Below are 14,793 nucleotides of genomic sequence, written 5' to 3' on the forward strand. Positions count from 1 at the left end.
ACATGTTTCAGAAGTCGGTAGCAGGTCTCTGGTCCCTACTGCAGTCGTGGTGAAGCAGAGCGTCCAGCAGGCCTCTCCAAAGGCAGGGAGAGCAGCACCGACCCAAGAGGGCAGGAGCCCCACGCAGGGCACAGGAAGAGAATGGAAGAGACCAGGCAGAATCTGGACACCAGAGCAGATGGCAGAGTGGTGACAGTACCACCATAAAGGCTACCAATCGCCTGCTGTGGGCTGTGGCTCCGCCTGGCACTGAGTGCTCTATTCATGTGGCTGCTGGATCTCTCCCAACTGCCCAGAGGGCCAGAGATGTGAGGGCAGGGAGCCTGTCACAGTAGGCCTGCAAGCAAGGGTTTGGGAGAGTTGAGTGAACCCCAGAGACAGTCATCAGGGTCACCAATGAGGGTCCCCAGGAAAGCCCCTCAGTGGGAGCTTGGCTCCTCCCCAGCACATGCTCCTGGCCCCACTCTGTATCTTCTCGCAGTCACAGGTGTCTGAAATCCAGGTGCAGACTCTAGGCCACAACCTCCAACCCTGACCCGCTTCCACCCCTGTTTGACAGTCTCACTGAGCCCTGCATCTGGGCCCTGTCCTTGGTCACAATGTCTCAGGGCCTCCCAGCCTCCTCCTTTCTGCTGTTGGGTGGCTGCCATGAGACTCGGTGGCATGGCAGCCCTCTCTCACCGAATTCCTCAGCTTCTGACCCTTGGATCCCACCATTCTTGTCCACCCATGTCTCCAACCCCCACCCTAGGCTGAGGCAGGAGTTGGCAGAGGCTTCAAAGAGGGTCATTAGACCTGCACAGCCATCAGCCACAACCAGTACCCCATCATCTCCCTTCTACACACACCCAGCCTCTCTCCAGCCCTCAGTATGCGACTAACTGCCCCACCCCGCCAACCACTGCAGCTCCACAGCCCCACCCTTCACTCTCAGGACCGCCTCCAGCCGCAGAGAACAGTGGGGAGAATTTCATGGTTGACGGCTTCTGACGCCCAACCTGAGCCGTCTCATCTCTCTGTGTGGATGCCTTCTCCCTGCCCTCCTCATTCCACAGGAAAAGTGTCCCTTCCCCTGGAAAGGCAGATGGTCGATGCCACAGCCTCGCCGGCTCCCTCCATGTCTCGCCTTTGTTCGCCCAAGGACTGCCAACACTTCCTCTACTGACCCCCAGCTCTCTGCTTTGTGGGTTCCTCTCAAGTCACCTCTGAAGCTTGCCCGTACAGATTACCCACAGGGTCCTCGCCACTAACGCCTACGGATTTGGCACTTTTGTCACCGCTTCTCCTAACTCGCTCCTCCCTTGGTTTCCATGACAAGAGCTTCTCTTGGGTTTGTCCCTCCCACGCCACCCCACTTCGGTCTCTTTCTAAGCTCCCCTCTCCCCTCTAACCCATGACTCTGAGATGCAGGTTTCCCTCAGAGGATGGTCTGCATCTTTCTCTTCCCTTCTCCCTCCAGGTCTGCTTCCTGGGAGCCTTGAAGCCCCCTCCAACTTCCTGTCCCATTGACGTGAACTGCCCCTCACCTGGATGCCCCACAGGTACCTCACCCCCTGCAGATGCAAAATTGAGCCCTGTTCTTCATCTGGCGTCCTGAGCAGATGTCCCGTTCAGTGAGTTCTTCTTGCCCACACCTGCTCCGATTCCAGTCGTCTCCATGCCCCCACAAAGCTCTCGGGAATTCAGTCCACAGGCAGTGAGTGTGTACCACGTGTCAGGTAGTGAACTCCATCCTGGTTTCCAAGGGTGAGACAATAGACCGTGCCCTAGCCACCAAGGACCTTACCACGGGCTAGTGCAGAGGGACCAGCCACCAAGGACCTTACCACGGGCTAGTGCAGAGGGACCAGCCACCAAGGACCTTACCACGGGCTAGTGCAGAGGCATCACTCACCAAGGACCTTACCACGTGGCTAGTGCAGAGGATTGATCGAGGAGAAATTCACAAACGACTGCCACGACATGGTAGAAAGTGGCCACTGTGGAGGGTACTGATGAAAAAGACCCCCGGTACTGAGAGGACGTGGCTGCAGTGCTGAGAAGGTGCCCATTAAGGAGGGGCCAGGTGACCTGAGGGCTGAAGGCTAAGAAGGAACCAGTCTAGTACGGCCACCAGTGAGATGGAGAAAAAGTCCAAGCGCGTGTAAAAGGGGAAAGAGGTTGCTCTCTGTTTGGGCTCCGCGGAGATGGATAAGCCTGAACGCATTTACTGAAAGATGAGGGGTGGGAGGGGAGTGGATTATGTGACTCCAGGTGAGGACACACACTTGGGAGCCAAAGGTCTGCTTGTAAAATTGGAAGCAACTGCCCATGATGAGAGCAAGGGAGAAGGGATGAAGACCAGGGAGGGAGCATCCTCCTTGAGCAACCCTCCCTCCCAACCCACGCTGAGGACCAGCCTGGCCCCAAGTGGTCCCCGTAAACTCCGGGCAAGATGGCAAGCCAGGACACTGCTCGGGACCAGATGAAGACTGCTCCCTGACTGCTTGGTAAACACAGCTGAGCTCTGGCTGGAGGAAGTGGGGAGGGCAAGCAGAAAAACGTCAGCCGGCAGCTGTCTCTATCGGGCATCACTTGACTTTGAATGTTTCCCTCAAGGAGAATCTTACTTGGGAAAGATCAGCCATTTAAAGAAGGCAGGTGTTGTGTACAAAAATCAAGGGGAAAATTAACCATAAATCATGTCACTGCCTTGTGAAAACAGACCGTCTTCGAACAATAACGTAATTGATAATGGAGTGGCAAGCTCTTAATATGCAGTCAGCCTGGACGGGCTGCCACCTATCAGCTTTGCACGACGTCCCTAACCAGACAGAGTGTGCAGGCTCCCCTAGCTGCACGCGGGGTCGCAGCAGCATGTAAACTTCTTTAGAGTGTGTATGGAGAACCTGGCCTGCCTTTTCCCCAACTTTGGGCAAGACCATCGGTGCTAGACCCTGCTCTCGGTCCAAGGCACGGTGCTTGTCCCCAGACAAGTGCCTGTCTGTGAGCACTGGGACCACGTGAAAGGGAGAACCCAGGGGAAAACATACACTACACGTGAGGTCACAGACCCACCCCGTGACCTGAATGTCCCAGTCAGAACAGTGTCAACTGTGGAAAGAGGGCACATTAAAAAATGACCCTGTGGTGCTGGGCTTCTTAGAATGTTCTCAGAACCATTCCATTGAAAATCCCCGGGGCTGGATGTCCCCCTGACCCCCAGTCATGGAGAGAAAAGGACAGGGCAGATGAGTACGTCTTGCGTCACCTTAAGGGGCCCTGATGGTGCAGTGGTGATGTGCTTGGGTGCTAACCAAAAGGTTCACAGTTCAAACCCACCAACCACTCTTGTGGAATGAAAGACTTGGTGATCTACTCCCAGGAAGATTACAGCCTAGAACACCTCAAGGGAGCGCACTCCCCATGATTTGGGATCTACTGGATGGCACAAGGCAAAACCTCAGGGGCGTCTCGCAGCAGCACAGCTTCCCCTCCGAGCTGGAGATGGAAGTCCACTGGCTCCTCCAGCCCTCTGCCTTTGTGATGAAAGCTTACAGGGCACTCAGGTTCAGAGCAGGGGTATCCTCGCACCGGCTCTCTCTCCCTCACCCTGCAGCCCCTTCCGTGCCCACTGCTGCCAAGCCTTCCCCTTTCACTTCTCCCACCCTCATTAGCTTTCTTCTGACCCATCCAAGAGCCAAACGTGCCTCCCCGATGTCCTGCTCACAGCTGTCTCCATGCTGGCCAGCAGATGGGCTTAGTTTCTTCTCTCCCTCTTACCTACGAGATGAAGGCCCGCCCGCTTACTCAATACGGCAGTCCCCATCTCTCAGCATGGTGTGCATCCTGCCCTGGACAGACAAGCTCTCCCTTCTCATGTTTTTCCATAACTCCACTTATTCCTATCTGCTCTTCTGCCTACTGGGCATGTCCTTCCAGACTCCTTATTGACCACCCACCAAACCCAGCTCATGAATCCCTCCCATTTAAAGGCTCTGTTTCCCACTGTGAGTTCTACCACTTCTGTGACCACACCTGGCCTGGATCTCTCCTCTTTCACCATGGAGAGATGCACTTGAGGGGATTCGTTTCTAAGTTTGCCCCAAAGAGGACCGTGTAAGCTCTCTAAGGCCACTCCATCTCTCCATCCAACTGGGCGCATGGGCACTGAGAGATTCAATGAAGAGCGCCTCCTCTCTAAGGCACGTTCCAGGTAAAGAAAAACCTCAGTTAGCTCCAGTCAAGCTGTGGGTGGCCTGGCTTTGGCTGACACCTGGATGTGTGTTCACGAATGAAATTCTATTTCTCCTCTAGGCAAACAGAAGTGGTAGCTTTCCAGAGCAAATGACGGAAGAAAGAGGAGGAATTCTATGCCATCTTTATCCCTCCCAAGGAGCCTTGGTGGCAGCATGGGTTATGCATCCGGCTGGCTGTCTAAACCCATCAACCACTCCTCAGGAGAATAAAAGGGCAGCGGATCCTATAAAGATTTAGTCTCGGGAACCCTAAGCAGCAGTTCTACTCTGTCCTACAGGGTCGCTATGAGCCAGCATTGACTTGAAGGCAGTGGGTTTGTTTTATATTATTATTATTATTATTAATTATTGATATGGTGCCCCTCCCTGACCACAGGGCGTCACTGGGTCTTAGGCCTCTTAGGCTGTGTCAGCATTGGCTCTTCCCATCAGGCTTCTAGCCCTACAGGGGCAGAGATTTCAGCCTTTCCAATTGCCAACCCCACCTTCTGGCCCTTGCTTTCTCTGCAGGCCTGTGGACATCTCAGATCTCTGGTCTACCCCACAGCAACTGGCCCAGCTTTGGGTAGCCAATGAATGGTCCTTAGAAGATGGTTTGTGGTCTGAGGTCCTATAGGGCCTGTCCCAGGATAAGCAATGGGCATATCCATCACACCCACACTATATCCTTCATGCCTACTGTCCTGGCCAGTTCCAGGGCTGAGGTTCACATGGAAGACTTGGTGGCCTGCTACTCACCCCAGATGCTGGATTGGCTGTCCAGCCAAGCTCTGCTGTAGCCGTCCTGGTGTCCATTAGAGTTTCTGTGGATTGAAAAGAGAAAAGGGGATGAGACAATGGTACATATGTTCATGATGTTATTCACGACCAGAGAGTACGGTGCCAGATGGAGTCTGGGGCATCTCCAAGCTTAGAGTTAGAGGCCAAGCCTCGGGGAGTGGCAGAGGGCTGCTCACAGCCACGTTGCATACAGCTCTCTGATCTCTCGACACAAAAAGTCAAATGCTGTCTCCATCTAAGTTCCCTAAAAGAGATGAAACCCCTGTCCACCCACCGCCATGGCCCTTCAAGATCTGGCTTCTTCTGGATCGCCCTTCCTCGAGGCTCTTGCAGGGCCATGTGGCTACTCCAGTAGCCAAATGTAATCCCTTCCTCAAGTGCTCCTTTCTGCCACGCCAATCCCCACTGGCCCACCCCGCCAGCCTCCGCCCCTCCCAGCCTCACTAGGCACCTTCTCCTCTTCCTCCCTTTCAGCCACGATTGTTAACACCCTTAGGTGACGTCTCATCAGTTCTTCTGGTCCCAGCTCCTTTCCCAAGACTTAGTCCTCCTGCTTCCTTTCTCCTGGACCCAGATCTACACCCGCCCCTTCCCCCCCCCCCCCCAAGCCTCTCTGAGGTTCTCGCAGCTTTGGGACAGGCCTCCCTCAGCGATATAGCCTAAGCCCCAGCTCATGCAGCCTCCTGCTTCAAGCAGGGAGATGGGACGGCCAGCCCCCTGGTTCCCTCGCTCCTTGTGGTCACAGTCAGGACTAGGCTGTGAACCCCAGTGCTCTGAGTTCCCGGCAGCCATCGGACATACCTAGGGGGGCTATGCCCACCCAAGATCACCAGACAATGGAGAGGAAACACGGTTTGAATGGTATTACAATGGGTTCTCAACAAGAGAAGTACCTTGAAAATAGAACATCTTTATTTCCCCCTAGCTTCTCCGTGTGCTTTCAGTCTATTACGGACCAACATCAGCCCCACTTCTGGTTGGAAAGCACTCTCCAAAGAATGCCCAGGAGCTCTTGATCAGAAAACCCAAAAAGCCTTTTTAAAAAGTGACTGAGGTACAGTGGCATTCAGTCAAGGGTACACAATGAACGTGTTCAAGTCGATGAGTCCTGGCATACCTAGATGCCGGGGGCCCTCACGTCACCTTCAAATCATGGAGACTCCATGTATGTCAGAGTAGAACTGCGCTCCGGCAGGGTTGCGTGGATGGATAGATGGATGTGTGCATGCGTGCTGAATGTATCACTTATCCTGCGCTTGCTGTTGCTCACGCACATACACCAGCTCCGTGGTTTCTACATGTGCAACTCGGTGACACCGAGTGCGCTCTCCCAAGTTGTGTAGCCAGTCCCACCAGCTTTTCTGAACTCAGCCTTGCCCAGTTACACAAAGGCACTGCCTCCTCCGGGGGCTGCAGCCTACTGCTGCTGTGGATCTGTTAGGCCTCAAATGGGCATCGTGCCCAAGGCAACTAACTATGCTTGACCAGGTAAGTTAAACTGTTGTTTGATTTTAAGAAAACTTCAGAGCAGGTTCACGATTTAAAAATTTGTCTCGGGGCCCATCGCCTTTATTTCCCCCAGGAAGTCTGCAGTTGCTAAGAAATTGATGTTCGTTTCGGCATTTCTCTTCTTTTGATGAGGATCCTTAGATGGAACTGTTTATCAAAGTGTGCAGTAATTGTGGCCACGTATCGCTCAGTTCTTCTGGCCTCGTGGCAAATGGGAATGGGATGTGGCAATGAGTCACACATTCCGTCCTGTTGTCAGGCTGTTAGATGTGAAGTTGGTGCTGACTGACGCACACTGACTCCTCTGTACGACAGACTACAGCACCACACGCGCTCCTCCTCCTCCCCCTGCCTCCCTCTCCTCCTCTGTTATTGCAGGCAAATACAAGCAACTGTGACGCCTTGCAGGGCTGCTGGCAAGCTTTGAAGACATGTCGAATTAGAAGGCAAACACAGGCACTAAGCATGTTATTAGGTCAATTAACTGAGATGTCCCATGAAACCATGACCCTAAACTTCAAAACAGGAAACCAAACCCCAGGAGGCATTCGGGTACAACATAATCGGCCTCTCGGTGACTCCCTCTCTCTGTCATGGTTCTAAGCATGCCTGTGGCACAGCTCGCCTTTTCACAGGTGTGTACAGCTTACTGACAGCAATTCCAACACTCGGCTGCGCAGCCCACCTCTCATCAGTGCAGTATCTCCATCACCATTAATTGCTCCCCTTCACTTCCCACCTCCATCCTTGGTGACCACGAATAAACTCTGCCCTCTATACATTTGTGGATGTGTGTGTGTGTATATATGTATATATATATATATATACACACCTCTGTGTGAATTAATAGAATCATATAAATTTTTCCATTTTGTGATTCACTTACTTCATTCTGCATAATGTTTTCTACTTCCGTCCAAATCACAGTAGGCATCAGAACTTGCTGTCTCCTGCCACCTGAGTACTCCATTGTCTACAGTACCACATTTGGCTTAGCCACTCGTCTGTTGGAGGGCACGTCAGCTGTTTTCACTGGTTGGCTGTCGTGACCGGTGCTGCATGGACACTGGTGTACGAGTCTCCACATTCAGGGCCTTTGGGTAAACACCTAAGTGGCTGGTGTACATAGTAGTCCTGTTTTTCATTTGTTTGTTTGTTTGTTTTGAGGAATGCTACACTACTGTTTTAGACAATGGCTGTGTCATTTTGAATTCCTTATTCTCTTACTTTTGTGGTTTTCAATCTTGCCATCCTCACTCACTGCCACGGAGTCGATGCTGGCTCACAATGAGCCCACAGGACAGGGTAGAACTTCCCCCCGATGTGTTTCTGCGACTGGACAGCCCTTTCTGCCTCCCATGGAGTAACTGGGGGGTTCAAACTGTTGAGCACCAGGGCTCCCTTGCTATCCTGGCAGAAGGGAAATGATACCTCATTGTGGTTGTGCTTTGGATCTTTTTGATGACCAATGACACTAAGCTTCTTCTCATGTATCTGGTGCCATTTGAAGGCCCTCTGGTGAAATGCATTTGCCAGTCTCTTGCACATTTTATGATTATCTTTCTGTTGTTAAGTTGTCAAACTTTTATGTATATTTTGATCGTGAGATTTTTGTTGGATATATGATTTCCAAAGATAACCTCCTAGTCAGTAGCTTGGCTTTTCACATTTTTAGTAAGGTATATTCATGAGAATTTTTTTCCTAAATTTTATGAAGTCCCACTTATATATTTTGCTGTTATTTTTATTACTTTGTGCTCTATATTTATGTATTAACAATTTTATTGGTACTTCATCCACCTATCATACAATTTGATAGTTCAATCATATCAAAATGAGTTGAACGATATTTACCATGGTCAATTTTGGATTATTTTTTCCTTGAACTCATTATTATTGTTTTGCTTTTTCAAATTTGGCAAAAGTATAAGGGGGTGCCTGCAAAAACACTGAATTTTTTTCAAAGGTATGTATTTTAATTTTTTTATAAAATCATATCACCTTCAAAGTACTCTTCACATCACACTTAATACATTTGTTATATCTGTGATTCCATTCTTGGAAACATTTTTCAAACTCATCTGTTTGGATGGCTGATAGAACTTCATTTTTGTCTTCAGCTCTTCTATGTCATCAATTCACTGTCCTTTCATGTCCCTCTTCATTCGCAGAAACAAAAAGAAGTTGCATGTAGTGAGGTTAGGTGAGTAAGGGGTGGGAGGCAAAAGAGGCATGCTGGTTTGTTTTTTGCCAAAAATTGGCACACTGAGATGGCTGCATGAGCAGGTCATTGTCGTGGTGGCAAAACTAGTCCCCCGTCTGCCACAAATCAGATCTTTTTTTGTTGCACACTGTTACTCAATCTTTTCAGAACCTCTAAATAGAAAACGTGATTAACAGTCTCACCTAGTGGAATGAACTCCAAGTGCACTATGAGTCGGCATTTTTGCCCCTTTTGGAAGTTGACAGATGGCTGTCCTTGTAACCTGTATTCAACATCACAACAGTGTCTTCATTTTTCACAAGCAGAAAACAAAATTTCACAGCTACCCACTGTTCTCATAAATCGGCCATCACAAAAAACGAGATTTGAGCAAAACTGCTTTATGAAAAAATTCACTGAGACCAGAGAGAACCTTCCCAGGGAACACCACTGGGCGCACCAACTCAGAGAGAGTTGCTGGATGCTCGCCTAGCGGGAAAAGTGTATACTAAGAAAGCTCAACCCAGTGGAGCTTTTTCTGGTTGTCTATGTTTAGGTACCCCCTGGTATACACAACAAAACATTCTCCAACACAACAGCTTCTACATGTATACTTCAGTGTGATTTACTATACTCTTCATATTGTACAGCCAAACCCCTCTCCAAATGGTTCTACCACCATTAAAATAAGCAACGTCCCCTAAGTGAAAACTCTTCCGCCTTCACCCATGGTAACCATAGGTCAAGGTCGGTTTCTTCTCTGTTTCTTTTGTGATTGCATTAGATAACCCATGATTAAAGGTAGGCATAATAACATTGCCCCTGACTTTTCTTCTAAAATTTTCATAGTTTTACTTTGCACATTTAGGCCCTTAGACCATTTTGAATTTGACTTTGTGGTATAAGGAGCGGTCCCTGCTTCATTTTCTGTATGTGGAAAGCCCATTTTCCCAGAACCATGTATTGAGTAGACTTTTCTTTCCACATCAATTGGACTTTGCACTCTTGTAGAAAATCACAGAAATGTGGACTTATTTCTGCACTCTGAATTCGACCCCGTGTGGTCTTGCTTTCTATAACAACACCAGGCTGTTTTGATTATTGTAACCGTATAGTATGTTTTAAAATCAGGACGTGTGAGTCTTCCCACATTGTTCTTTGCTTTCAACACTGCTTTAGTTGTTTGAGACCTCTTATCATTCCATATAAGATTGAAGTATGGTTTCTTATTCTGTAAAGAAGGTTGCTGGAATTTTTTCAGGATTGATTGAATCTATTGATTGCTTTGAATAGTGTTGACATCTTAACAATATTCAGTCTTCCAACCCTTGAAAATGGAACGTCTTTCCATTTAAGTAAATCTTCTTTCATCACTTTCAGCAGGGTGTTCCTGTTTTCACATCTCTGGGGAGATTTGCCCAGAGTGGTTTCTTTTCTTAGATCCTATTGTAAATGGAATTACTCTCATAATTTGTCTTTCAGGTTTCTCACTGCTGGTGTGTAAAATCCAGGGGTTTGGATCAGTTTGGAACTGACAGAAACAAAGGCACCACACGCGTGGTTTAGCAACCAAATCTTGCACGTGTGATTTTGACTCACGTAACCAGCAGGCAGTGAAGTCCCACTTGAAGATGGCAGCTAACCGAGACACTTTGAATGTGCCACCGTTAAGTGAGGTACAACTGCCTGTTTCTGGTTTGAGTTAAAATCCATCACAAAAGAGATGTGGTTGCTATGCAACACACACACTGCCTTTGTTTCTAAGGCCATTACTGAACTATTTTGAACTTGTTCAAAGCCCTGATAGAAACACAAAGTCTAATGAATCTATGGCTGGCAGGTGAGAAGGCAGGTAACAAGTCTTAGGGTCAGCCAGCCTAATGGCAGGCCACTGGCTCAATTCCAAAGAGCCAGAGGTCAGAAATGACAGATCCAGGATCCAGACCTAGCAAAAAAGGAAGCAAGCTTTTCCACAGCATCCACTTATATTGGAAGCAGGTCACATGCCTGAAGAAATGTCCTTTCAATTGACTGGCTGCTCATAGCATATCATAATGGTATGTAATGATATTTTATTGGCATTTTAATTTTCATTTCCCTAGTAACAAGTTATGTTAAACATATTTTCATGTGCTATTTGCCACTCATCTATCTTCATTGGTAAAGTATCTATTCACACCTTTCTTCTATTTTTAAGTTGGGCTGCTTGTTTTCTTCTTACTGACTTTTATGAGTGCTTAGCAGATTCTGCAAATACATCCTTTCTCAGATATGTGCTTTGAAAATATTTTCTCCCATTCTGTGACCTGTTTTTCCATTCTCTTACCAGTTTCTTTCAAAAACTAAATTTAAAAAATGTTTGATGAAAGTCAATGTCTTTTTGTTTTCTTTTGTGGGTAATTCTTTTGACGTCATATCTAAGAAATGTTTCTAAAACCTAACATCACAATGACTTTACTCCTGCTTTACTATGATCGAGTTTTACTTATTTTATGTATGTGGTGGGAGACATTAATCAAAGTCCATCTTTTTCCACGTAGATACTCAGTTCTTCCAGAGTGTACCTTTGTCTAATTCACACAATTCTGTCTTATGGGCTGGGGGCTGGGGGCAAAGTCTTGATCGCCCAGATTCTACAGGGTCCAATTCAAAGGACCAGGCACAGTAGCAAACGGGGGTGTGCATCTAAGGGGTGGGGTGGGTAAAACCAATACTTTGCCTTTTGTCTCCTGTTTCCTTTTTCTCCTGAAACCATCCCTCGCCTTGAAGTCATGTGAGCAGCCATCTCATGTCCACGGGTTCGGAAATGAGCTGAATGTAGCTTCACAAAACCCAGGGCCCTTAGGAGAACAGAAGGACTCCTGATGGGAACTAGAACTTTGGGGGAAATGTGGCCCTAGGGGTAGGATGGAAGGATAGAAGAAAGGGGGGGGAAAAACTCTTAATAAAGCTGTGTTAGGAAAAGCGGTCCCCTGTGCTACTAGAGGTTGGTTACGAGACAGAATCCAGTCAATGGTAAGCATCAACAGGGATGCTCTGGTTGCCCAATGCGATGCCCCAGAGAAGCCCCTGGCGCAGAGGAGACATGATGGTACCTGTGCAGGCAATAAGACCTTGGACATCAGCATCTCAGGGTGGCAAGGAAGCAGCCAGTGCCCCCCACCACTGTGCAGACGTGGCACCGGCTAAACAAAGAGAAGAAGCTATAGGCTCTGAATGCCTCTAATGGAGGAGACCCAGCACCACCCAATATGCAAAGGCCAGACTAGATAAGGAATGTCGGTGAGTGTCAGGGCGGGTATAGCTTATGGGACCGTGAGTGAGGTGTCTTCCTCCTCAACTTGACACCCTATCACCTTCCTGGAATCTAGATGACATACTTGCAATCCCATTGGAATGGGGCTCAAACTAGAGTCCGAATCAACAACAACCAAAAGTAAAGGAGACCTTGCTTGGGTAGTGAAAACGGTGAAGCCCTAGGTTACTAACTGAAAGGTTGTATGTTCTAGTCCAAGCAGAAACCTTGGAAGAAAGACATGGTGATTGACTTCTGAGAACTGTGTGCTGTGATTGTCAGTTGCCATTGAGCCTACTAACCCTCAGAGCAGCAAACTTGAACCCTGCCCAGGCCACTGCCATCTTCACAGTCACTGCTGGTTCAGCCCGTTTCGGAGCTACCATCTGATGGATGGTCTTCCTCTTTTGCACTGGCCTGCTAGTCACCAAGCATGATGTCCTTCTCGGAGAACTAATCCCTCGTCAGAACACATCCAAAGTACATAAGAAGTTGGTTTCATCATCTTTGTTCCTAAGGAGCATTTTGACTATAATTCTCCCAAGACAGATTTGTTCCTAAGGGGACTTAAAATACCATGACTTGAGTCGGGCACACCTTAGTCCTCAACGCGAGACCTTTTTTCTCTTTTGCACTTTTAAAAGTGGTCTTTTGCGGCAAATGCGCCCGATGCGACATGCCCTTTGATTCCTTGACTGCTGCTTCCGTGGGTATTGATTATGGAGCCAAGTAAACAGAAATCCTTGACAATTCAGCTTCCCCTATTTATCATGAAGTCTGAAAACGTACCTTCTAATTGGTCACACGTGCGGGTGCCGTGTGTTGGAGGCCACTCACTGACAATGGTTTCAATGTAAAGAACGAAAGCTGTCTCGACTTGCCTATTTGAGTTTGGTTTGACCTCACCATCATATGTGAGGCAATGCAAGTGCTCGAGCAGACCTCTTGAGCTGTCGTCCCTGATTCCTGCGACAGCTGGGGAGGCCAATTCCTGCACAGACAACCCTCTCCCCACTCGACTGCACTTGACAGTACTAATAGTGATCATAATGACATGCCACATTTACATAATACGCTTCGCAAAAGACACTTTATGGGGCTTGGTAGACGTTCATCTCCATGATTACTAAGAAATGCCTCTACCAGGTGGACTCAAACCAGGGAGCACGCACAGAGAGCCACAGGGCCTCCTGCAAAGCTCCGCAGCTTCACACCCTGACGCTGGCAGCCTTGAGCCATAGGAAGATGTCACAAACGCATCTAGGAGTCCGGGGGCTCCAGCAAAGCTCTAGGTGGTGGCCCTTGCCCATAAAGCAGGAAGCCACTAAAGTCCTCCGAATACTGTCAACCCCACCCCCAGGATCCCGCGGCAACGGCGGTGAGCAGGGGAGGACAGTGACAGCAAGGGTTCGAGTCCCCAGGAAATGTAAGTCGGCTTTCCCTCCTGCGTCTTCTGCAGACTCTTTGGTTCCGTTACCGTACCTCCCCCTATTAGTGCAAATTTACACTTCCTAACACTCTTGGTCACTCTAACACTCTTAGTCTAAGGCATCCGTTGAATCTGTTTCCAGTGGATGTGTTTCGTCTACTGGCCTGGAGTCACCATGAGAGGAATCAGTTCTGGAGTCTCACCTCCCACCCACCGCGGAGATGGGGGGCCACGAGACGGCACACCAGCCACTTGATATGATTAAGGGCAATTTCTTCCCTGGCATGGAGAACTCCTGATGGTGGCACCGAGCTCGGGTGGGGGCTGAATTAAAGTGATTTGAGGAGGTTTACATCTCCCTAGAGAGGAAGGCAGCACTCATTTGCATTGATAAAGCATATTGAGAGTTCTGGCAGAAAGTTAAGGTACAAGCACAATTAAATATTTACTCTCACGTCTGCTCTCACACAGGGGCGTGGGGACCAAACCAGATGGAAGGGCATGTGTTGCTGTCAGATTCAGAGATGCCTACAGGGGACAGGACTCTGGGACCCATGCCCACTGCTTGGCCTCTGCCCTCTTACACTCTGCCCAGGGGAGACTGGCTTATTCTGGGAAAGCCAGGGGCTCGGGGGTGCAGAGAGAGTGCTGGTGTGCGTAGACTGGCCTCTGGTAGCCATGCCACCACGTACAGGCAATGGGACCTCCTTCACGCCATGCAACCACGCTTACTTTCTTCTTTGTAGCTTTGTGCGGGAAAATACGTATGGAAAACGTTTGCCTGTTCACAATTTTTGAGCATACGATTCAGTGATCTAAGTTACATTCATTGATATCCATGAATGTTTTGCTACCTTCACTGTTATCTACTTCCAAAAGGCTTACATCAACCCAAACAAACCCAATGCCCCTTCACTGTAACTCCCTTTCGCTCCTCACCTTTGCCACTGATAACCATCTCCATCTTTTCCAGGTCTAGGTAGCTCATAAGAAGACCTGGCAATGGGATGGTTAAGTGTGCTCGGTGACCACCTGCAAAGTCCCCCCAGCCACTGAGGGAGAATGATGGTAGCAGGCTGCTTCCTCCGCAGGGCAGCCTTGCTAAACAAACTCTAGAACATGCAGACAATGGGACAGTGTGCTTCAATGAGAAACAATGGCGACACTATCAAACACCCAAGACGGGGAGCAACCTAGAGAACATTATGCTTAAGAAAGTTAGTGAAGTCTATAAAGATAAATGTTTAATGACACCATGAAAATAAGGAAAAACAAAGAAAAGGACATGTGTTTTCATACCAAAGCGATAAGCCTTTGAAGATTACTAGGAGGCCAGGGA

General features: G+C 48.7%; 1 protein-coding gene across 1 annotated transcript in view; it reads right to left on the reverse strand.

Annotated features, from left to right (window-relative positions):
* EPHB1 (EPH receptor B1) overlaps positions 1 to 13,081 on the reverse strand; it is a 387,857-nt gene extending 374,776 nt beyond the window's left edge. Inside the window, 2 exon segments of the mRNA XM_075548849.1 lie at positions 4,977 to 5,041; positions 13,030 to 13,081. Of these exon segments, the coding sequence (XP_075404964.1) occupies positions 4,977 to 5,041; positions 13,030 to 13,081 (117 nt within the window).
* Positions 13,082 to 14,793: the final 1,712 nt, after the last annotated feature.

This window comes from Tenrec ecaudatus, chromosome 4 (genome assembly GCF_050624435.1).
Source record: "Tenrec ecaudatus isolate mTenEca1 chromosome 4, mTenEca1.hap1, whole genome shotgun sequence".
Classification (NCBI taxonomy): Eukaryota; Metazoa; Chordata; class Mammalia; order Afrosoricida; family Tenrecidae; genus Tenrec; species Tenrec ecaudatus.